The 21,613-nt window shown below is 54.4% G+C and overlaps 1 protein-coding gene across 1 annotated transcript in view; it reads left to right on the forward strand.

Moving 5' to 3' along the window:
* GTF3C1 (general transcription factor IIIC subunit 1) overlaps window positions 1-21,613 on the forward strand; it is a 54,780-nt gene that overhangs the window by 24,162 nt on the left and 9,005 nt on the right. Inside the window, exons 13-29 of the mRNA XM_040973167.1 lie at window positions 1,814-1,917; window positions 2,522-2,703; window positions 3,984-4,244; window positions 4,775-4,920; window positions 6,129-6,226; window positions 6,616-6,712; window positions 6,813-6,990; window positions 9,299-9,440; window positions 9,773-9,908; window positions 10,959-11,040; window positions 11,171-11,350; window positions 13,487-13,644; window positions 14,708-14,850; window positions 15,609-15,690; window positions 17,297-17,409; window positions 19,793-19,855; window positions 20,552-20,645. Coding sequence (XP_040829101.1) covers window positions 1,814-1,917; window positions 2,522-2,703; window positions 3,984-4,244; window positions 4,775-4,920; window positions 6,129-6,226; window positions 6,616-6,712; window positions 6,813-6,990; window positions 9,299-9,440; window positions 9,773-9,908; window positions 10,959-11,040; window positions 11,171-11,350; window positions 13,487-13,644; window positions 14,708-14,850; window positions 15,609-15,690; window positions 17,297-17,409; window positions 19,793-19,855; window positions 20,552-20,645 — 2,259 coding nt within the window. The remainder of the gene's footprint in view (window positions 1-1,813; window positions 1,918-2,521; window positions 2,704-3,983; window positions 4,245-4,774; window positions 4,921-6,128; window positions 6,227-6,615; window positions 6,713-6,812; window positions 6,991-9,298; window positions 9,441-9,772; window positions 9,909-10,958; window positions 11,041-11,170; window positions 11,351-13,486; window positions 13,645-14,707; window positions 14,851-15,608; window positions 15,691-17,296; window positions 17,410-19,792; window positions 19,856-20,551; window positions 20,646-21,613) is intronic.

Genomic DNA, 21,613 nt, shown 5'->3' on the forward strand with positions numbered 1-21,613 from the left:
CCCAGGTTAGAGTGGGAGGCAGCAGTCCGGCTCCTAGGCCTCAGCCCCTGCCAGGCACTGCATCCAGCAGGCTGTACCACAGATTAATGGTAAGAGGCTAGAGTGAGGGCTGAGATGTCCGTGGTTCAATAATATATACGGTAGAGCAGGCCTCCCCTGCCCCGGCCATGGGGTACCTCTGCAGTGTCGCGTTTTCTCTGGCCTGAAAGGACTGAGGTGTGGATGCATATCCTTAGACCGCAACTTCTCAACCTTCCTGTGATATCCTGTGATAGCCATGCTTGCCCGCAGCCTTCTGACCTACTATAGCTACGCTGATTGGAGGCCTCAGCCCACACCTGCCTTTGCCCCTGCCATGCCATGCCTGTTTGGCCTTTGGGAGGTGCTAAGCCATTTAGCCATGGAAAGTACAAATAGCCATGTAATGGAGAGACAGAAGGATCTTCCATCCGTTGGTTCACTCCCAGTTGGCTGCAGTGGCCAGAGCTGGCCGATCTGAAGCCAGGGGCCAGGACCTTCTTCTGGGTCTCCCACACGAGTGCAGGGTCCCGAGGCTTTGGGCCATCTTCTTTCCAGGGTATAAGCTGGGAGCTGGTTGGAAAGTGAAGCAGCTTGGACAGAAACCGATGCCCGTATGTGATCCTAGTGCTTGCAAGGGGGAAGATTAGCTAATAGAGCCATCATACTGGACCCGAGAAAGATAATCTTCTGTCCAATGCTAGTTCACTACCCAGATGGCCACAATGGCCAGGGCTAGGCCAAGACAAAGCTCCCCAGGGCCCAAGAGCTTCCTCCAGGCCTTCAGGTGGGTGCAGGGGCCCGAATACTTGGGCATCTGCTGCTTTCCAAGGTGCGTTAGCAGGAAGCTGCACCAGAAGTGTTACAGCCAGGAATCAAACAGCACCCATATGGGATGCTAAGCTGCTGCCTGTCTCCTGTGAGCTTCACAAAACCACAGGGAAGTTGGTAGCTGAGAAAAGAGGTTCCCTGTTTCACAAATGAGGAGTGAGAGAGGCTGAGCTAGGTGTCACTTTAAAGTGTCTCTCAGGGTGTTGCTTCCTGTTCCATGTCCCCACACCTCTGAGCCCACTTTTGACATGAAGCTGCATGCCAGTACTAACACTCTGGGTAGATCCCAACTGTACATCCTCCTGCCTGTAACGGGGGCAGAGGAGCCTGGCCCTGGGTGTCCAGGATACTGTGCCTCCTGTCCGTGGCGCCACCATCACACTCCCTCCCACTCTGCTGCACTCTATGTCTCCCTGCTGGCTGGCCTTCTGTTAGTTGTTGCCCTGCCTCATGGTTTCCATTTTGCAAGTCTGTATCTCTTGTTAAGTGAACACCATTTTCGTGGCTCAGCTTCGGTACCTCCAAAAAGGTAAAACAACAGAGGCAGCTCTCAATCCTGCCCTGGTTGGCTGAGGAACAAACTGGGCAGGGGTCCCACAGCGGTGCCCTCAGCCCGGCCAGATTAATGAAAAGATGCTTCCCTTTTCCAGATGGAAGCCCTCAGGCCTACCACGCAGCTACAGGAATTTCTCAGCCAGTAGGAGTAGTCCGCAGGGAGCGGCAGGGATCAGTGGACTGTGACAGTCCAGGACCAGCTAAGGCCTGCAGAGCCAAGGCTGTCATCCAGGTCACTTGATGGGTTTTGGCGACAGTCACTATTTAACAGCAGGGCGTTGAAAAACAGATTCTGCTTCCATCAGACCATTGTTGGAAATGCCAGTGAAAGCAGCTAGGACTGAGGAGCTGCCTAGGGCCAAGCAGTAGAAGCAAGCTTCCTTCACTCCTGCCCACCCTCTCTCTCCAGGTGGATCTGGTTGTACACCCGTCCATGGACCAGAATGACCCTCTGGTGAGAAGTGCCATCGAGCAGGTCCGCTTCCGGATCTCCAACTCAAGCACAGCAAATAGGCAAGTGGTTGTCGGGCCCACGACCCGCAGACTGATGCACCCTTCATAAGCGCCCTTCACTTACACCTGCACAAGATTGGGGGTTAGGTCTGTGATCCATGATTCACTCACCAGTGTCTAGGCTCGTTATGGAAGAACACTCCTACTGTCAAGCTTGAGTTCCATCTGCTGGAATGGACAGAGCCTTCCAGTCAGTCTCAGAGTGGCTCCTTGCAGAGAGCTTCTCTGATGGCTGGCAGTGGGTGAAAGTTCTGCCAGCTGGATCCCTAGGTGGCCACCAGGGGCGGGGGACTGCCCTGACTGCAGGTGTAGGTTGTGTGCTCTGCTCTGTACTGGCCACATTTGACTCAGTTGCTGGTTAATGTCCCCCAGATCCTCACGTCCAGCATCTCTGAAAGTGTCAGGAGACATAGCACATGCACTTCCTTTCTCACAAGGCAGCAACTGCCCCACAGTTTGGCAGTGCTCTCTCTAGGTCCCCAGTGTCACTGCCAAACCCCACGCCTGGCCCCTGGATGCAGTGGTTTCACCGCAGTCATGTACACAGCTCTCTTCCAGCCCTTGACTTCCTCTAAATATTACAGCATCTTTATTTGAACTGCAGGATAAAAGTGCCCCAACCCCCACCACCCCAGGAGGAGGTGGAAGAGGAAACTCCAGTGGCAGAGGTGCCCAGCTCTTCGGCAGACTCCCAGCTGAGCAGTCCCAGTAAATTAGACGGACGGGTGAAGAAGACAGACGAGAAGATGGGCATAACCCAACTAAAGAACTACAACCCTGTGATCGGTACATGCCCCTTGTTGAGTGGGCTGCTGGTGTTTCCTTCACGGTCTGCGACTTATGTGGGAGTCACTTGTGCACTCCACATGGGCTGTCAACGGGGAGAACCATGCCTGAGTCAGTGCCTGGGGCCTGCTGGACCAACCCTGGGGCTTCTGCTGGTCTCTCTTTCCCTCTGTAAGGCAAGGAGAAGCACTGCGGAAATGTAGATGAAATTACATTAGAGCCCTACATGAGGAAACACCTAGAAGTAGCAATTGGCTTGGCCGAATACCCTTTGGCCAGGCCATCCCATAAACCCTAAAAAGCCTCCCCCTGTCCTGACCCTCAGACCCTCTGTCCTTAACTGTCCTGTCACTTTTCCAGCATCAGGTCTGAAGCGGCGTGGCCTTGTCCCTCATGCTCCAACACCACGGCTCTGCTACCAACCTGTGCTGAACAAGTGTGGCAGCCCAGTGTTGGAAATTTTGGAGCTTGGCTCCTCTCCCAGCCAGAGCACACATGCTGGTGCAGGGGAAGGACAAGCAGCTTAACACAGTACATTGGCCCCTGTCCAGCAATGTCTGGGGTGGGGCACAGCAGGCCAGGGATGCCGGCGGAAGATGGAGTCCACAGACTTCCTGTCCCTAGGGGGCTGCTCGCCCAGCACGAGCTTTCCTGTGTAGACAGGGCAGGGAATGAGAAACCCAAGCACGCGAGCGGGCACTGAGCATGCTCCACAGTGGGCTTCCTGGTTACTTGTCATTGTCTGGTGTGCTTTCTTGCCTGGGAAGAGCCCAGGGACAGTGTGTCTGTATCCATAAAACAAAAACCCCAACAGACAAATGCACCTGGCAGCTTTGGGAGCATTAGCGGCTTCTGGTGGCTCCCTTCACCTCCTTTGGTTCATCTCCATCTTTGCTGCACCCCATCCCTCTGGCTTTAGGGCCCTCTCTCACGTGCTTCAGCCCACCTTTTGTTTGCACTGGGTACATGTCCCCAAGTATCTACATGGCCCCATCCCTATCAGCTTCAGGACTCCCCTCCAGAATGCCAGCCCGCCTTCTGCGCACACTGGCATCTCTGCACCAGCCTGTCATGTCTGCTCTGCTGCTTGAGGCATCACGGCAATTAACTGTCCAAGCCCACGAGAGAAAAAGCTGACAGAGGTTCGGCTGTTTGCATTGGCCTCCTCCTCAGCCCGTGGGCCATAAAGGCATCTGAGAGCCTTCGAAGTAGACAGACACAACTGAACTGAAGCTGGGCTTTTCCAAACGCTGCCCTCCCTCCCTCTTTTCTCGCCTCAGTGCCTGGACTCGGACGCTCCATGGGGTTTCTGCCCAAGATGCCACGCCTGCGCGTGGTCCACATGTTCCTGTGGTACCTGATCTACGGACACCCTGCCAACAAGACAGCGCACAAGCCTGGCGGAGAGAGAAGGTCGAGAAGGCAGGAGTCCAGCAGGACAAGATCCCAGGCTGCCGCCTCTGGAAAACACTCAGAGGGCTCCTCGGCTGTCAGGGAGACAGTCACCTGGGAGGCTGAGGTGGAGCTCGCCACGGAGACCGGTGGGTATCCCAACCCCGAGCCTGCAGGTGTGCGGCTACAGCAGGGCCAAGGGCGGAACAGTGTTCCTTATCCTTTTAAAAAAGAAATTTTTAAATTTAATTTGAGAACTCCCATATGTAGGTTTGTTCCCCAGATACCTACAAAACAGCTGGGGCTAGATCATGCCAAAGCTGGGAGTCAGGAGTTCCATCCAGGTCTCCTGTGTAGGTGACAGGATGCACCCCGAGTTGTGCATTAGCAGGAAGCTGGAGCCAGGAGCCACTCTGATAGGGCATGTGGGCATCCTAAGCAGTGTCCTATCCCCAGGCCAAACACCTGCCCCCAGGGTCACTACCTTGGCTGTGAGCTGTGGGCATCTCCGCTCAGTGATAGCCCGGTCTCCCTGAGCTCTCAGGCTTCCTGTCTCCTCGTCCTCCTAAACAAGCTGGGTTTTGTCCAAAGTGGCAGTGGAGGACTCAAGACCTGCTGGGCACGATCACCGCTAGGGCTGGGCCCTATCTGCAAGCAGTGACACAGGTTTTGTTCCTAGTGTACGTGAACGAGGCCTCATGGATGCGCTACGTCCCACCTATCCCGATCCACAGGGACTTCGGCTTCGGCTGGGCGCTGGTCAGCGACATTCTGCTCTGTCTGCCCCTGTCCATCTTCATCCAAATTGTACAAGTCAGCTACAAGGTACTGATGACCACGGGGCCCTCACACATCCTGGGGCACTCACCTGGCCAAGGGCCACACACAGAGAGGCCGAGTTGCCCATGTGGATGGTCAGAAGGAAGGGTGGTCGTCAGCAGAACTGCATTGTGTATTCTTAACGATAGATTAGATGAGGTAATTGGGCGGATAGATGGATCATCCAGGGAAAATACATAAAATATTGTAATTCTGCATCAGTTTGTCAATAGGCAGGTAGGTCAGCAGGAGGAAAAGTAATTACAGTGCAGCAATAAAACCTGCTGTTTTTAGAGATTTGTCAAATGTAGAAAAAAGAGGAAATGGAAATTACCCATAACCTCTTCACTGAGAGTTAATCACTCTTAATGGTTTTGGTTCATTTTCTTCTGGTCTGTCTTGATTGTGCCATATTTTCCAATGCCTGTGTGCCTGGGCATAGGGTCTCCTTTAAACAGTTGAGACATTCTTTGTAACATTTATTTTTGTTTTATTTGAAAGTCAAAGAGAAAAAAGAGATCCTCCGTATCTTCTGATTTATAACAGCCAGGGCTGGGCCAGGCCAAAGCTGGGAACCTAGCACTAAGTCTGGATCTCTCATTTGGATGGCAGGGACCCGAGTAACTGAGGCCTCCCCTTGTGCTTCCCATAGTGCACATTAAGGAAGCTGGGGGATTGGGCGTAGAGGAGCTGGGGTTCATCCTACGCACTCCAGTATGAGATGCGGGGATCTGAGGCGTTAACGGCCACACTGAACGCCCACACCTCACCCCCGTTTACTCCTTTATGATTGATTCTTTCCACTGAAAATATTACATTTTCTACATCATTCAGTTCCTCATCATGATATCAAATGGATTTTTCTTTTTCAATGTACTCTTGTTTAGTCGGTACTGTTTTCTCATTTTGGGACATTTAAATGCCAATTTCTTGTTAGTATAAGTGACCTGTTGATGAGTGGCTTGTGGTGCACACACATGTGGGGGCAGCACCTAAATGTCTTCCTGCAGGCAAGGCTGGAAGTAGGATCGCCAGCCTCACAGGGGATGCGTGGTCTTCCTTCCTGGGATGTAAGGAGACAGGCGCATTCTCAGCTTGCCCCCAGCTGTGTGTGGGGAGGGTGGATGAGACCCAGCTGTGCTGTGGGAGTCGGGCTGACAGGCAGGTTCAAGGCTGGCCTGCTGGGTGAGCCAGCCCGAAAATCACCTGCCTAGGTGGACATGCTTGAGGAGTTCCTGAATGACCCTCTGAAGAAGCACATGCTGATCCGCTTCCTCCCGCGGGCGCTCCGGCAGCAGCTGCTGTACAAGAGGTGAGCGCACTGGAGCAAAGCCCAAGCCCTGAGAAGGAGGGTTCCGGACGCTTGTCCACCAGGATAAGGCCAAGGCATCCCTCCCGCTCACCCTTCCCACTCAGTCTGTAGGCACCTGGGCTTTTCAGGAATTCAGCCCCGTGAAGTGTGGGCTGGTCAATCGTAAAGTACAGTCTTTGGTGAGGATTGTGAGTACCGGAATCTGAGTACTTCCCTTTGTTACATTACTTACCAAATCCAAAGCCAAGTGTAGGACCGACAGTCCATGGCCGTGGGCGTCTGGAGGGGTAGGTATGGGCTGCACTGCAGTACAGGCGTGGGACTGGTCTGGGAGGAAAGCCAAGAAGTGAGCGTGTGTTATGATGGGGACCCTGCCCCGTGTTTCCTAGGCGTTACATTTTCTCAGTGGTGGAGAGCCTTCAGAGGCTGTGCTACATGGGGCTGCTGCAGTTTGGGCCCACAGAGAAGTTTCAAGACAAAGATCAGGTAACGTCCCCAGGCCCCAGATGAAGGCATTGCTGCCGGTAGAGGCACGGGCTGTTCGCAGCCAAACCCTGCTCCTCTCCCCGTGTCTGGTACCCCTTAGGTCTTCATCTTCTTGAAGAAGAACGCGGTGATAGTTGACACCACCATCTGCGACCCACATTACAACCTGGCCCACAGCAGCCGGCCCTTCGAGAGGCGTCACTACGTCATGAACTCAATGCAGGACGTGGAGAACTACTGGTTTGATCTGCAGTGCGTCTGCCTCAATACCCCACTAGGTACTGTCTGGACCTCATCACCTTCCCCCTTTTCAGTGTGGTAGCTGGGAGTTTAAGAAGAAAAATGTGTTTATATGAGACACAGAGAAAGATGTCTGGCCGTCTGCTGACTCACTCCCCAAGTGCCTGCAGCAGCCAGGACTGGGCCAGGCTGAAGCTGGGAGCCAAGAACTCAGTCTGGGTTTCACCTGTGGGTGACAGGGACACAAGTACTTGAGCCATCACCTGCTGCATCCCAGTATGAGCTTTAGTAGGAAACTTTTAGAACCGGGTCTAGCACTCAAAGGCAGACATCCTGAAATGGGATGTGGATACTCCAAGTCCCAGAATGCCTGCCCTGACAACCAGGATTGGACTTGGAGAAGGCTAGAATCACCTGGCCCAGTGGGTTTTAGAAGGCTGGAACACCATTAGGGAGGAGAGGGGTGAAGAGTTCCCAGAACCCCAGTCGTTGGAGCCCAAGCAGTTCTATTTTGTTCCATTCATGTGGCCAGCAAGTATTAACGGAGCACCTAACAGAGCACTTGGCATGTGAGTGTTGATGCCAAGCGTGTTTTAAAGGCACTCTTAGGAGCAGTCTAAGGGGAATCCCTCTGAGCTGAGTCCTGAGGAGCGAGCCTGGCCTGTGTGCCCTGAGCTGGGGAAGGGCTTTCCAGCCAGGGCTCTGGGTGGCGTGTTGGAGAAAGAGAAGCCAGGATGCAGGCAGAAGGATGGCCACTTGGAGTGCAGTAGTGAGCTGGAGCCAAACTCAGAGGGAATTCAGGTTTCTTAAAGAACAGCGAGAAGCTGTGGGTTGGTGTGGAACATAAAGTGTTCTCCTTGGCTGCTGAGTGGAGGAGGGAGGCCAGCATGGGACTGTGACCCGTGTCCGAGAGAGACATCCACTGGTGACATGGGGGGGCTGAGCCAAGGTGAAGGGTGTTAGGGAGCAGGAGCAGCCAGGACTCAGGACTGTGCTCCTTCTCACAGTGTCCATCACAGACTCCACCCCTATAAGAGCACCTGCCCAGCCTCTCTCTCTCTCTCTCTCTCTCTGCCCTCCTCTCAGTTTGTTCCTTTCCCCAAAGTGTCACAAGGCACCTGGTCCACAGTCACCCTCCCAGAGCTGCTGGTTGGGCAAAGGCAGCCATTTGTGGTAGTGGCAGCACCCACCTACCCTCCACTTGGGAATTCTTTGCTCTGTGTTGTTCTTCCTCTGGTCTGTTCTGGCCGCTTCCACCAGGACAGAAAGGAAGCAGAGTCGGCTTCGGCTCCCCTCCTGCCAGGGCTGACCGTGGCAGAAGGCTCCAGTGTATTTAATGAAGTGGCTGAAGGCCAACAGCTAACGAGCACTTGCATTAGAAGCTTTACCACGCAGACTCCACTTTAGAGCAGTGTGCTCCATGGAATTCTCTGGCATTTAGTGAGCCAGGCTCATACTGTTATTAGGTCTGAGATTATTCCAGTACCCACCCTCCCCCCCCCGCCTGCCATGTGGGTAACAGAGACCCAAGTACTTGGGCAGTCTTCTACTGCCTTCCCAGATGGATCAGCAGGGAGCATGGCTTGGAAGCGGAGCAGCCAGGACGTAACACCAGCACTTCTACAGGATCCTGGTGTTCCAGGCAACAGCTTAATCTGCTGGACCACAGTGGTGACCCGTTACTTTGCTTCTAAACTGAGAACACCATTACCCCCAGGTAGACTCAGGCTGTCCCTGCCACAAAGCTCAGGCCACTGTCTGGTCAAGGCATAAGCGAGCCTGACCATCTGCGCCCTGCCATGACCTGCCCTTACCCACCAGGCGGTCGTTTTCATGTGCCTTTGGGTTTCTCACAGGAGATGTTTGCTTACTGGCACAATAGCCAAATGTAATCTGACCGTATCAGTGCACCTCTTTTGCACTCTGGAAATGACCAACTGACCAGAGCTCTCCTAAGCATGACCACTGCTGCTACTGCCATCCAGTGCAGTCATTACTGCTTTCTGCTAGCACCATGTTGCCCCGGAACAACTCCACAGGCTGTCTGTTGTCCAGGCACCACCCCCTACAAAAGAGGCATGGATTTCCCCGGCTCCAAGTTCCCTGAACTGGCAGCTCCTCTGCTTGCTGTCTACTTCTGTGCTTAGCGGACTTGGCCTGGGAAACTTTGCCCCCAGCTTTTGAACTCTTCTCCCCTACTCCCTAGATTCCTTCTTATCTTAAGAGCTGTGGGCAATTGCAACCTCCCTCCCCATTAGGGAAGGCCAAGAAGCTGCTTGGCTGTCACCTTCTAGCCGGAGTCTTGGCTGGGATGTGGGCCCCCACGAGCCATGCCTGCTTTTCTAGGGGTAGTGCGCTACCCACGTGCAATGAAGACCGGCAGCTCGGATCAGGGCAGTGACGAGGAGGGCACCTTGCAGAAGGAGCAGGAGAGCGCCATCGACAAGCACAACCTGGAGCGCAAGTGTGCCTTGATGGAGTACACCACGTGCGTGCCCTCAGACCCATACCCGGCCCTTCCCTGGGTGGCCATGTGCCAGATCTGGCCCCAGTTCTGCTTTATGTTGAGCTCCCTTTGCTTTAAAATTGAAATTCATCCAGTTCTCCAGATTCTAAAGTTGGGAGTTCCGCATGGAAAATTTGTTGGTTTTTTTTGTTTGTTTGTTTTGTTTTATGTCACTGGTGGGAGTGCCCCTAGGGCTCTGTTCTTTCACTTGTCAGTTGTTTTCCCAAGAAGGTGAATAATTGTCCCCACCCAGGCCATGGCTCTCCTGCCCGTGACCAACTCTGCTTCTCTCCTGCTTGGTTCCTGCCTCTCAGGGGGAGCCGTGTGGTCGTGGATAAAGGCGTGATTCCTGGGGATGGACTGGGGGCCGCTGGCCTCGATTCCAGTTTCTATGCTCACCTCAAGCGCAACTGGATTTGGACCAGTTACATCATCAACAAAGCCAAAAAGGTGGGTGCTTAGGCTGTGGTTGTGCACCCTGGGACTCCACCTTAAGGCTGCCCAACTCCTCCAGCTCACCATCTTTGAACTGGTAAAAAAAAATAGAGGTCTCAGGTACTGCAGATACCTACTGGCCTGTTATCTTTAAAGGCATATTTTTAATGATGTGTTTATTTTACTTGAAAGACAGAGCGATAGAGAAAGAGGGAGAAACACGAAGAGAGAGGTCTTCAGTTGTCTGGTTCACTCACCTGATGGCCACAGTGACTGGAGCCAAACCCATCCAAAGCCGGGAGCCAGGAGCTTCTGCTGGGTCTCCCACACAGGTGCAGGGTCCCAAGGCTTTGGGTCGTCCTCCACTGCTGCTTTCTCAGGCCACAGGCAGGGAGCTGGATCAGAAGTGAAGCAGCCGGGACTTGAACTTTTGCCCACATGGCATGCTGACACTATAGGCAGAGGATTAGTCTGCTATGTCAGCATTGGCTCCTTAATTTTTTTTCTTTTATATAGATTCATTTAAAAAGTAGAAAAAGAGAAGACAGAGACAGGAGGCAGGCAAAGCTCCCTACCCAGATGCCTCTGGCAACCGGGCTTGGGCCAGGCCAACACCAGGAGCCTAGAACTGAGTCCAGGTCTCCCATGTGGGTGACAGAGACCCAAGGATTGAAACCATCACCGCTGCTTCCCTGGGTCCTCCCTAGAAGGAAGCCAGAATGAGGAGCCAGAGGTCCCTGGTTGGGCCCAGTGCTCCCATATGGAACACGGTATCTTCACTGTTAGGCCAAATGCTCAGCCCTGGCCCTTTCTATCCCCCAACACTTTGCAATTTGTACCATGGTGTGCACTAATATTCCTTCCTAGAAAAGACACAGAAAGTTTGGGTGACACAGAAGGGAATACATTTGCCTGCAGAGGTGCCCACTTCCAGCAGCCCTACCCAGCAGTCCTGGGCTTGCAGAGGCTGCCTGGGGGACGTCTGTCTGAGTGCATTGGCTGACCTGGGTAGCCATGAACTTGTGCAAGTCCATGGCTCATTGCAGTGCCACCCTTGTTGTTCAGGAGAACAGCACCTCTGAGAGCGGGCTCACCGTGAGGCTACAGACGTTTCTGACCAAGCGCCTCTTGCCACCGAGGGCCCCAGGTGAGTGTGCTGTGAGCTGGACCCAGAAACAAAGCCACGCTCAGCTCGGGGCCCAGGTGACCGCCAGCCGTTCACTCGGCATGGCCTTGGTGAGTCTCCTGAGCCTGCAACCCACCGTGATCCTTTCTAGGTGACAGCAAGTTGAATATCTGGGGAGAAGCGAAGAAAGGCACAAAGCTGTGCGCCGACCAGGAAGAGCATTTTGAGGTCGACTGGGAGCCCACACAGGACAGAAACTGGAGAGTGAAGGGCGGCAAGAGCCAGAAGAGGAAACGGCTGAAGATGGACCCTGGAAAGAAAAGCAGCAAAGGTTGTATGCGAACCCCCGGCACTCCCCCGGCCTCGCCTCTGTGTGGGGCTGGGAGCTGTGCCGCCACCTCCCCTGCTGCCAGACACGGGTTTTCACGTCCCCTCCGTGTATGGCAGTCCGTGGGCACCATGGCCATTTTCTCTTCCACGTCCATCTGGCAAACTGAGAGATCCTTGGGTTTCCCATATGCTTCCCGGGCTTTCTCTGTCTTTATGTTGTGTGCAGTCTCTACAAATCCCCTCAGTTCACATTTCTAATTTCATCTCAGCTGGAAGGAAAAAAAAAAAAACCTGAGCAGAATCCCTGTCCTAAATAGCAAAATTCCCATTACTGTGTGTTGGTTTAGCTTTATGTATGTGTTTAACTAATTTTGCTTATTTGAGAGGTAGAAATAGATCCTTCTTTGACTAACCTGCTAATCCAATAACCTGCAGTACCGAGCTGAGTCAGGCCTGATCCAGGAGCCAGGAACTCAGTCCTCTTCTCCCCCTTGAGTGCCAGGGCCCCCAGGACTCGAGCCAGCACCCCAGCATGAAATGCAGGCACCCCATGCAGCATCTAACCCCCTGGAGTAAATGCTCTCCCTGGTTTGCCTTTGACTGTCTTGTATTTGTGCAACTCAGGCTGAAGTTCAAAGTCAGGTGGGTTTTGTTTTTAAAGTTGGAGGAAAACAGGGAGTCATTGCAGCCTGCAAAATTGCTTGAGATCTGATGGAACCCCTCATATTTGAATCACTCCCTCTCTCCCCTTTACTTTTGTATTTATTTTGAGAGAGAGAAAGGAATCTCTCATTTGCTAAATTTACTCCCCAGATGCCCACCACCTCCAGGGCTGGACTGGCTGAGGCCAAGGGGCAGAAACTGAACTCGGGTCTTTTTACCTGGGAGATAGGGACCAAACTAGGCTCGTCACATCCCTGCCTCCCAGGGTGTGCGTTAGTGGGGAGCTGGACTGGAAGTGGGAGAGCCGGGACAGGCCGCGCCCTCTGCCGGGCGATGCCAGTGTTCTTAGCAGCGTCTTCACAGCTGGCCCTGCGGTGTGTTTAGATGGGTGCTTTGGACTAGCACTGTGTGGGGCAGAAGTGGTGGGAAGGGCACCAGTGTCTATTGCTTAGATCACTTTGATAGATCACCCACGTGGTCTGTCTGCGTGTTTGAACGACAGTCTGATGCTTGTGGCTATTCCCGTTAAAAACAGAATCTTCCAGCAGGAACTTCCCTGTAGTGGTTTATTTGGCTGGCGTTTATAACAAATCTCAGTCCGTCAGCTGAAATGGCTCCTCGGCCGGGCTGGCTTGTAGACGTGTGAGAGATCGAGTGCTTGATATGGCAGTGCCGCTTCATGCCCAGATCGCCCAGCCCTCTTTTCCTCAGTCTTCGCACGGAAGATACTTGGCAGACAATCTTGGGATTGATGGTGGCATATGGTTTATGGCCTGTGAAAGGACTGTTAGCGCCTCCCTCAAGGGCAGGGGGACCTTGGGAAGCCATGGCGAGGCGTTCGCTTGCCACTGAGCAGGCCGCATGCCTCGGGCATGGCACCATCCCTGGCTGTGCTTTGCTGCCCTGAAAGTGCCCGTGATCGCTGTATCCATCATACAGAGCTGGCGCAAAGTACCGTTCCCCTAGTAAGCTCACACGTGCAAAGCTCAAACCAGTGCTTGGCACGTAGTGACTTTTGCCAAGCGCTGCTAGCAGCATGATGCTAGCGACTGCTGTTCTTTCTCTGGTGGCTGCCTTGTGTTGGGCACTGCAGTAGGTGTATGTCCTGGTTCAGTGCACCTTAGAATGTAGCCAGTCATTGTCCCCAAAGTACACACGCCTGTGCACAGCCAACACCCCGAGAGCACAGCAAGGGAGGGTGGGTGGTGCTCTAACGCAGTCCAAGGTGGTGCTGGCATGGGCGGGTCACTCCCTCACAGCTCCATGCAGGCTGCCCTGCCCATCAACTGTGAAATCTCACCATAGAGAAATGCTGAAAGGGATTAAATGGCAAAACAGAATAGTCATGAGGTCCATCTTCTGTGGCCAGCACCTTGGTCAGGAGGACCCAGCTGGGCCGGAACCCTCCCCTGTTGAGCGGGCTCCATGCCAGCTGTTGGAGGCTCCCCCTGTTTCCTTCCCCTGCCATTTCTAGAAGAGCCCCCTGAGGAGAAGAGCAAACGGCTGCGCTACCACGACGAGGCCGACCAGAGCGCCCTGCAGAGGATGACACAGCTGCGCGTCACCTGGTCCATGCAGGAAGACCGGCTCATCATGCTGTGCCGCATAGCCAGCAACATCCTCAACACCAAGGTACCTCCCGCCTCCCTCCCAGCAGTCAGCGTCGCCAAGGCAGCAGTGACAGTGGCCTGACGCGCCAGGTTCCTCTCGTTCACCCTGCTGCATGTGTCCCTGAGCCCCCGGCAGGTGGGAAGACACTGCTGTCTGTAGAGCAGACCCCTCCCCTTCCCTCTGCCATCTCCGCCTCAGAATGTTCTGTCTCGCCACCATGTTCCCCAGGTCCCTAAATGTCTGCTAGTCCCCGGGGTCCTGCTGCCTGCTGTCACCCTGCTCTCATTCTGCAGGAATCCCCAGGAGAGTGGAATCCCCCTTGCCGTTGTATGGTACTAGCCTAGGTCAGGGAGACAAGACAGTGTGCTTGTAGCCAGCCATGTGCCCTGGTCTGAATCAGGTCAGACGGACCCAGTGCAGGTGTCCTGGCTTCACAGGACTCTGCATTGGGGCACCCTGGATCCCTTTCTGGAAACCTCTGTCTCATAAGAGCTTCTCACCCCTCAATCCTCTCCTCCAGGGAAGGACCTAAAAGATAGTGCACCTACAGTGGTCTTTGTGTTGTAGATCTGATGAGGGGGCCATCTCTACCCCCGACACAGCCGCTGGAGCCAGGAGGGGCCTGCATTCTGCTTCCCAATTTGCACATCTCCCGGGTGGCTGCCATCGTTGGGGTTGCCAGAAATCTCTTGTCATCAAGCCCCCTCCTCACCTCAGCTCTGCCTTCCAGTGCTGTTAGCTGACGTTAGTGCCCCTGCCTCTGTTAACGCAGCGCGTAGGCACAGGTGCCAGGGTGTTCCTGAGCAGGCGCCCCTTCTGATGTAACACATTCTGTACACGTGATGCAGCTGCATTCCTGTCAGGAAGGTGCCGAGGAGCACCTCTGCTCCGGTACTTCCCAGAAACACGCTCTTCCCTGCCCACGACCTCAGCGCCAGGCGTGGGATCACCTTGCGGGCTGACAGCTCTGGGCAGGCACTGAGGCAGGGCCTCCATGGCACATGGCTTTGCCCCTCGCTGTGTTCACTCCCCTAACACAGGCTCCAGGGGTACTGATGGCTGCCTTGGCCCCTGTCCCCTGCAGGTGAACGGCCTGTTTGTCCCGTGGCAAGTTGTCCGTGACATTCTGCACGCTACTTTCGAAGAATCCTTGGATAAGACGTCTCACTCAGTTGGACGAAGAGCTCGCTATATTGTCAAAAATCCACAAACCTATCTGAACTACAGGTAAGCCGTGTGGTTTCTGGTGCTTTTAGGCCTGTCCTCTCATCCCACCTGCTTCAGGTCTGCGGTCCCAGGCAGGTGAAGCACAGGGCTGTCCAGCAGGCTGTCCACGCATGGGAGCTGAACAGTGAGGCTGTCCCGGATGCCCACAGGGCCGTGTGTGATGCTCAGTGTGTCCACACCCGTGCCACTGTTTGCACTTGAGGGGATCATGCAAAGCAGACACATATCTTTGCAGATGGAGAAATGACTGGTGTGTGGCAGGGCCATGGGCAGAGGCCAGCTCACAGCTACTCAGTGTACCTCTGTGTTAATAGCCCATCACATGGCTCACTCCAGGAATAAGCGAGACAAGAACTCAGGTCATCAGACACAATGTGCTCCACCCATCCTCACATCCTCAGCAGAGCTGAGTGGCCCCGAGGCTTCCAGCTCTAGCCTGGGGTCCGAGGAGGGTATGTCAGCTGCTGGACTGTCTGGTGCTATCTCTAGGTCTCCTAGGGCCAAGGCCATAAATCACTGCCAACCCCATCGGATTCCCTACGGCTCCCCCTGCCAACAGGAGGACTTGGATTTTAGTGCAGGGAGGTGCCCTTGCATTAGAGCCAGTAGGGGAGACATGTCATGTCACTAAGGGAACCTGACTGCAAGTTGATTGTGTCTTGCAGAGCCTGGTTGGGTTAGCCCCAAGGCCTGAGGCGTGGGGCCACACATTGGTGCACTCCTCTGACTTGGTTTCTGTCTGGCCTGTCCACCTGCAGGGTTTGCCTCGCTGAGGTGTACCAGGATAAAGCCCTCGTTGGAGATTTCATGAATCGCAAGTGTGATTATGAAGACCCAAAGGTACGGCCGCCCTGGATGGGTGCGGGCCTCAGCCTGCACTGAGGATGGGTTTCATTTCATTTCTGCCAGCCATGCACACGTAGCTGTTTGTTTTTGCTTTTTTTTCTTTTCATGCTCATTGAGGACGTGTCAGTCTTCTGGCTTCAGAGCTCATTTGATCTGGCTCCAAGTGACCATTCTTCTAAAGATGATTAGGATTTGACATGCTCTTTGAAATGCTACCGCACTTGAAGCCCATTTGGTTAAGGAAATAGGGCAGTGCGTCAGAACTGGCAAACAGCTGTACTCTTTTCCTGGCGAAAGCTGCCGTGAGGTTGTGGGTCTTTCTCCAGGTGAGGCGAAGGCAGCGGCTGACGGGCAGGGGCCTTGCTTGTAGACCAGACTTCCCAGCTCTTTGCTTGCCTGGTCGAGGCAAGACCCTTGCTCTAAGAAAGTCACCGGCACATGGGATCTGGCAGAGAAATAGACAGACGGCTACAGTGCCACCAGCCCCCAGGGAGAGGCCACGCAGGCATGGCAGGAACACTTTGGGGCACAGGTAGAGTAGCACAAGTGCCCTCTCCATTCACTGCAAAGCCAGCAGGGGTTTGGGGCTTCTTTTTCCCCCACATGCCTACAAGTCCGGAAAGAAGAAGTTGGAAGTCCGGGCTGCTGCGGCCAAGCAGAGAGGTCATCATATCCCCAGCATCATTTTCTCACTTTGTGCCAGCAGTTGGCTTTCCACCTGCCTAACCATCACCTCTTGGTGGCAGATGGACCCCTGGAGCTCGGTCCTCTCTGCAGAATCCCAGGGCCAGAGGAAGTAAGGAGAAAGGCTGTGTCAGCCTTTTCCAAAAGCCCCTGGCGGATTGGGCCATACAGCTGGGGGCACTGGGACTGCCCCCATCAGTGTATGCAGCCCAGCTTCACCCCAAGGACAGCCTACTCCCCAGACCAAATTGGAGCAGGCTATGCTAATAAAGAACGGGTTGAAGAGCTGGGCCCGACAGTGTCCACCTCGGAGGGCTCTTCAAAGGTGCCCGTGCTGGTCCAGGTCAGCAGCCTTAGTGCACCAAGCTGGAGGCAGTGGAGAAGAGAGGGCGCGGCACCCTCAGGGTGCAGTGGTAGGTCCCCAGGCAGACCTTGGGGACCTTGTATCAGGACCTTGTCCTATGTGGTCTCAGTGCCCAAGGGTGAAGTGTCTCACGGGACATGGGGTGGTGACATGATCTGCTTGCTTCTGGGAACCAGATCTGGACTAAGACAGTGGCAGTGTGGGTTGGGAGGAGGGGATGAGCTAGGGGTCCACCGAGCAAATAGGGGGCTGGAGGAGAGGAAGGAGACTGGAGAGAGCAAGGTGATGGGCAGCCCAGACCTACTGCATGGAGGTCTCCAGTGGGCCTTCGGGAACCAGGATGGGACAAATTTGGGTCTTCCAGATGGGCTGTGGAGACAGCTGGTGGCAGGGGCAGTAGTGGCAGGGAACCGCTGGGGACCCAGAAAGATAGGGTAGCAAGGGGAACTACACAGTCAGTGTGGCCTGTGCCCCACAGCCAGCGCTAGGGCAGGATGCTGCTGAAGCAAGCGGCCCTCAGCGTTCACGTCTGCTCCCCTCCTTCCCTGAAAGGTTTGTGCCACTGAGTTTAAGGAATTTGTGGAGAAGCTGAAAGAGAAATTCAGTTCCAACCTGAAGAACCCTGTCCTTGAGATCCCAGACACACTGCAGGAGCTGTTTGCCAGGTAAGGTTCTTCTGGGAGGCTCCTTGTGGTTCTCAGGGCGAGAGGCATAGCTCAGCCAGCCGGGTCTGTCTCCCCTCGGCAGCAGGGTTGTATCTGGCCTTGCGGCTGACCCTCCTGTGTCCCTTGCTTGTGGCCCACCTGCTCTGTCATGGGGACTTGAGGATGGGAAAGGATCTGCCATTGCTCAAAACCCTGGGCCCTCGTACCTCTTTCCCCACCACATCCCTGCTGCTCACTCAAGTCAGGCTGCCTTTTCGGGTCACACCCTTTGATGAAGTCAGTACCTTCCCTGAAATCCTGAGCGTCAGGGCTGGCGTTGGGATGCAGGTGGGCTCTGATTCCAACACCCCTGTTCCTGCAAGCTTGGCACCCACAGCGGCTTTGGGTGGGAGCACCGGGCCCTGTGACATGGAGAAGTCTGAAGTCCCGAGACCCAGGCCTGTTCACTCTCAGTGAAATTGTATGTCCCTCCCCACCTCTCTCTCCCTCACCACCGCCCTGCCGACCCTCTTTCTGCCAGGAGATGGCATTTGTCAGCCAGGTCCTCCACTCCGTGCTCGGCATACACTTGGCAGATAAGTTGGGGAACAGCCACCAGTGCCTGGGTGGGGACCCCTGGAGGTCAAGTTCAGTGTTGACGCTCTTCAGCTGCTGTCTGCATCTTATTTTTTGCTTCTCCAGCACACTGCCTCCCAGATCCCCATGCAGTGTGGTTTATGTCCTATCTTTGAGCTGGTTCAGTGGCCTGTTTACCTGCTTGTGATTTACATCTCCATGTCGTTCCTTGTGAGTCAGGGGGCAACTCGTCATCATACCTAAGGACAGCTAAGGCTTTTTAAAGGAGAGGTCAGGAGCCGTTGGGAAGGCTGGGAGAGCTGTGGCTGTAACAGATGAACACTCGTTTGGATCCTGGGCGTTCTGACAGGCAAGGCCAAGTAGAAAGTGGTTCCATATTTTTACTTGTTTGACTGAAAAAAAATAGTTCACCTATTATTCTAGAAAGCTACTTCTTCTTGGCAATAGATGGAGTCATTTGATGTGGCAAAGATGAATTTTTACTTTCATTCTCTGGAAAACAAAGAAGCATCTTACAAACAGCCAGGGTTTTCTAAAAAGCCAGTCATACGGTTTATTCCGGGAGTTATTTGCTTGGTGCGAACATAATAAAATGATGTTAAATGGAGCTCAAAAAAGAGACAGAGAAATCAGCTATAATCCTCCCAACCCTTAATGCGGCCGCTCTCTCCGGCGTGTTTGCCACGCCTGTGCTTCATTTGGCAGATGATCACGTTTATTTCTGAGGTGCAGGGTGCTGTGATGACGGATGTGCGCACGAGTCAAGCCGGTGAATCTTCCACCACCTCGCCAGCGCGTTATTTTTCATGGTTGAAACATCCCCCACCTGTCCTCGGAGCTTTTTCGAGATAGACTCCGTGTTAGCGCCCGTGAGGCAAACACGGAGGCTTGTTCCTCCAGCCTGACGCCGGGCACCCGTGCCCAGTACGACACCTCCCCGTTCCCGTAGTTTTCTATCTTCTTCCTTAACCATTAGCAGTGGATTCATGCCATTTTACATTTTTTCCATGTCGCTTCGTAAATGAACATAATTTTTTTTTTTTAATGAGTTACGTGAGAGTGGAAAGAGAATGGGTCTGTGAGCTCCCATCTGCTGGTTCTCTTGACAAATGCTGTCAACCCCCCGGGAAGCCAGGAACCAGACACTTAAGTCCAGCTCTCCAGCATGACTGGCAAAACCCCAGGTAGGAGAGCTGGCTCCTGCTGCCTGCCAGGGGCTCCATCGCAGAGAACTGGAGTCAGGAGTCAGACCCAAGATGCCCATATGGGAAGTGGGCTTCTCAACACGAGGCCAGACACCCGCTCCAGCCATGTGTTGTTTTTGGTTTTTTTTTTTTAAGATTTATTTTTATTGAAAAGTCAGATACACAAAGAGGAGAGACAGAGGAAGATCTTCTGTCTGATGGTTGCTCTCCAAGCGTCGACAACAGCTGGAGCTGAGCCAATCCAAAGCCAGGAGTCTCTTCTGGGTCTCCCACGCAGGTGCAGGTTCCCAAGGCTTTGGGCTTGGGAACTCGACTGCTTTCCCAAGCCACAGGCAGGGAGCTGGATGGAAAGCAGGGCCACCAGGAATAAAACCAAAACTGGCTCCCATATGGGATCCTGGCACATGCAAAGTGAGGACTTTAGCCACTAGGCTACTGCTCCAGGCCCTTTTGAGGAGTGGATTGTGATGCATTCCTGGTTAAAATGCCTCACTTGCACAGAGCTAAACCTCTTTCTCAGCACATCTGCCAGCAGGTGGCCATCCTCAGTGGACGAAGGCCTGCTGCCTGTCATTGCACGTTCTCCTTCTGTTCTCATGCAGATACCGGGTTTTGGCCATTGGTGATGAGAGGGACCCAAGCCGGAAAGAGGACCAACTGAACAGGCAAGTGCTGCTTTGCGGAGAATCTTGTCTTCCACTGCTTAATGTCCTTACGTTCTGACCTGCCGTGGGCATCATCTGGGGCCAGAGCTAACCTGTTTTTGTGAATGAAGTTTTACTGGCACATGGCCATGCCCATAGCACGTGTTACCCACGTGCTGAGCAGAGCTGGTGGAGTCCGGCACAGCCCGCAGACACTGCAGGCTCTGTTGCTTAGCCCTTCACACGGGGCCCTTGCTGAGCCTGCCCTTGGTTCTGCTCACCGGAGGGATAAGGATCTGAGAGCTCAGCCCGTGGACTTTCCAGGCAGAACTTTCTAGAACCTGCTCAGCTTTGTCATTGTCCTCAACTTGGGGAATCCTGTATGCAGATTGGTTTTCAGTTTCTGTATTTTTCGTGAGAAACCAATCCTCACAGAGACAGTTACTCAGAATTGAAGAGAAAGAGTACGTAAGCGCTCACTGGCCTCTTAACTGTCCCGAAACCGGCCCGGCTCTCACCACCACTCCGCCACCAGGTGGGAACTCCCCGGCCAGTTAGTATGGCCCCGGAACCCTCTGGCACTTTGCCTCTTGTTGTTGTGATGGGTCTGGGCGTTTGCATCACTTTGGCGGGGTGGGGCCTGCCAGCCTGCTTCAGCCAGGGATCGCGTACCAGGTGACAGGCTGTGCTCACGCTGCGGTGCCCCCTCTCCTGCAGTGTGGATGACATCCACTTCCTGGTGCTGCAGAACTTGATCCAGAGCACGCTGGCCCTCTCGGACAGCCAGATGAAGTCCTGCCAGTCGTTCCAGGTGGGTAGCGGCTCCTGGCGTCACAGCAGTGGGGAAAGATGGTATTTTCTACTCCCACTCATGAATTCGCATGCCTGGGGTCCCAAACTTGAGGGTCCCCATAGGGTCGGCTGGAGAGCGCTCCCGGATCCTGGCACACAGAGTGGTGCCCATGTGCACCCAGCAGAGAGTGCTGCAGCATCTCCCAGGCAGTGGGGGCTGGTGCAGAGCCCCAGTCTGCCTGCCGTCGTGTAACAGCCACGGCCAAGCCTCTGCAAAGCCACAGCTGGGGTTTCACTAGCTGTCCTCAAGAGGCACTGTGCCCCTTCTCCACACACTGGTTGCCATGCACTGTGCTCGCAGGAAACCAGTGTCGGTACTATGCTGCCGCCCCAGCACCCTTCAGTGAGTGAGGAAAGAAGAGCTGGTCAGATTCTGAGCTTGCAGAGAGCATGAATGCAAAGGAGGCTCCCAGTCCCAGCAGACAGCCCACAGGCCACAGCTGCTCTCTGGGTTTCTGTGGTTGAGCCCATACTTGTTTAAGAGAACGAAGCCAAAGAGATCCTGTTCCGCAGTGTACCCACAGGGCCTGTATGGGCTCAGTGGGCCAGTCTTCCCACCAGCCCTCAAATGAGAGGTCCACCCCACTAGGGAAAATGGCAGTGTTCCAAGCAGTGAAGGATGAAAGCCGGGGTCCCAGGCTCTGTCTCATCCTGCCGTCTTGCCTGCACTTGGGGCTGCGGTGCTGCCTGGTCTCCCTGTGGCACTGCTGCTGCACCACTTGCTGTCCCTATGGGCACCAGCGTGGCCGTGGGGTCTCTCTTCCCCTGCAGGAAGCAGACTCCTACTGTCTGCCAGTGAGGCATGGAAGACCTACAGCGAGGCTATCACAGACTCAGCAGGACCCCAGTCAGCTCTCCTACAGCCCAAGAAATGGAAAAATGAGGGAGTGAGCAGCCAGGCGTCAGTGGGCCCGCTGTCCTGTGATA

Source organism: Ochotona curzoniae, unplaced genomic scaffold (assembly GCF_017591425.1).
Source record: "Ochotona curzoniae isolate NIBS_2020 unplaced genomic scaffold, NIBS_Ocur_1.0 contig_2321, whole genome shotgun sequence".
Classification (NCBI taxonomy): Eukaryota; Metazoa; Chordata; class Mammalia; order Lagomorpha; family Ochotonidae; genus Ochotona; species Ochotona curzoniae.